This window comes from Egretta garzetta, unplaced genomic scaffold (assembly GCF_000687185.1).
Source record: "Egretta garzetta isolate BGI_Z169 unplaced genomic scaffold, ASM68718v1 scaffold626, whole genome shotgun sequence".
NCBI classification, from domain to species: Eukaryota; Metazoa; Chordata; class Aves; order Pelecaniformes; family Ardeidae; genus Egretta; species Egretta garzetta.
Genome location: NW_009259981.1, coordinates 2,342 through 3,056, shown reverse-complemented (window position 1 = coordinate 3,056; position 715 = coordinate 2,342). Strand labels below are relative to the sequence as shown.

General features: G+C 64.5%; 1 protein-coding gene across 1 annotated transcript in view; it reads left to right on the top strand.

Moving 5' to 3' along the window:
* Window positions 1-715, top strand: part of LOC104127753 (natural resistance-associated macrophage protein 2) — a 33,481-nt gene that overhangs the window by 30,475 nt on the left and 2,291 nt on the right. The window contains exon 10 of the mRNA XM_009640450.2: window positions 403-558. Within this exon, the coding sequence (XP_009638745.2) occupies window positions 403-558 (156 nt within the window). The remainder of the gene's footprint in view (window positions 1-402; window positions 559-715) is intronic.

The following is a 715-nucleotide window of genomic DNA, read 5'->3' as shown; positions in this document are numbered from 1 at the left end:
CTTCGGGGAGGGAGGGGCCCAACCCTGACCCCAGCAGTCGAGGGGCGGCCCCCCCAGTTCCCTCTTGCCCAGCTTTCCACCAGAGCCACTTGCTGCCACGTTCCCCCCCCTTCCCCCCTCTGCCTGAGCAGCACCAAAACAGGGGGGCGAGCGCTTTAAAATTAAGGACATTTGAGGGCAGGTCCGCATTTCCGATGTGTGGCCATCATCCAGCTCGTACCCTGGGCAGCGGCGCAGGCTGCATCCAACGCCGCCTCCCCGATGCGGAGACCGGCACGTGCCACCCGGCGCAGCATCCCCCGCTTTCTTAACCAGCAGACGCGTTGCGCGCTGTGGTTTTGCTTTTTACCAAAGCGGCCACGTTTCGCCTTTCAAATATATTTCTTCTGTCTCCCTGCCCAGTACGTCACGGTAAAACCCAACCAGGAGAAGCTGCTGAAAGGGCTCTTCATCCCCTACTGCCAGAACTGCGGCACGCGCCAGCTGGAGCAGGCCGTGGGGATCGTGGGCGCCGTCATCATGCCGCACAACATGTACCTGCACTCCGCCTTGGTCAAGGTAAGCACCCGCGCTCCCAGGGGCCCGCAACGCTCGAGCGCTCGCAGCCTCCGGCAGTGGGGGCAGAGCAAACCCCCCCAAAGGGGGGCTGGCTGGGTCCCTGGCACAGGGGGAGCTGCCAGAGCTCTGGGCCGCCTGTCCTTTGCCTCTGGGGGCG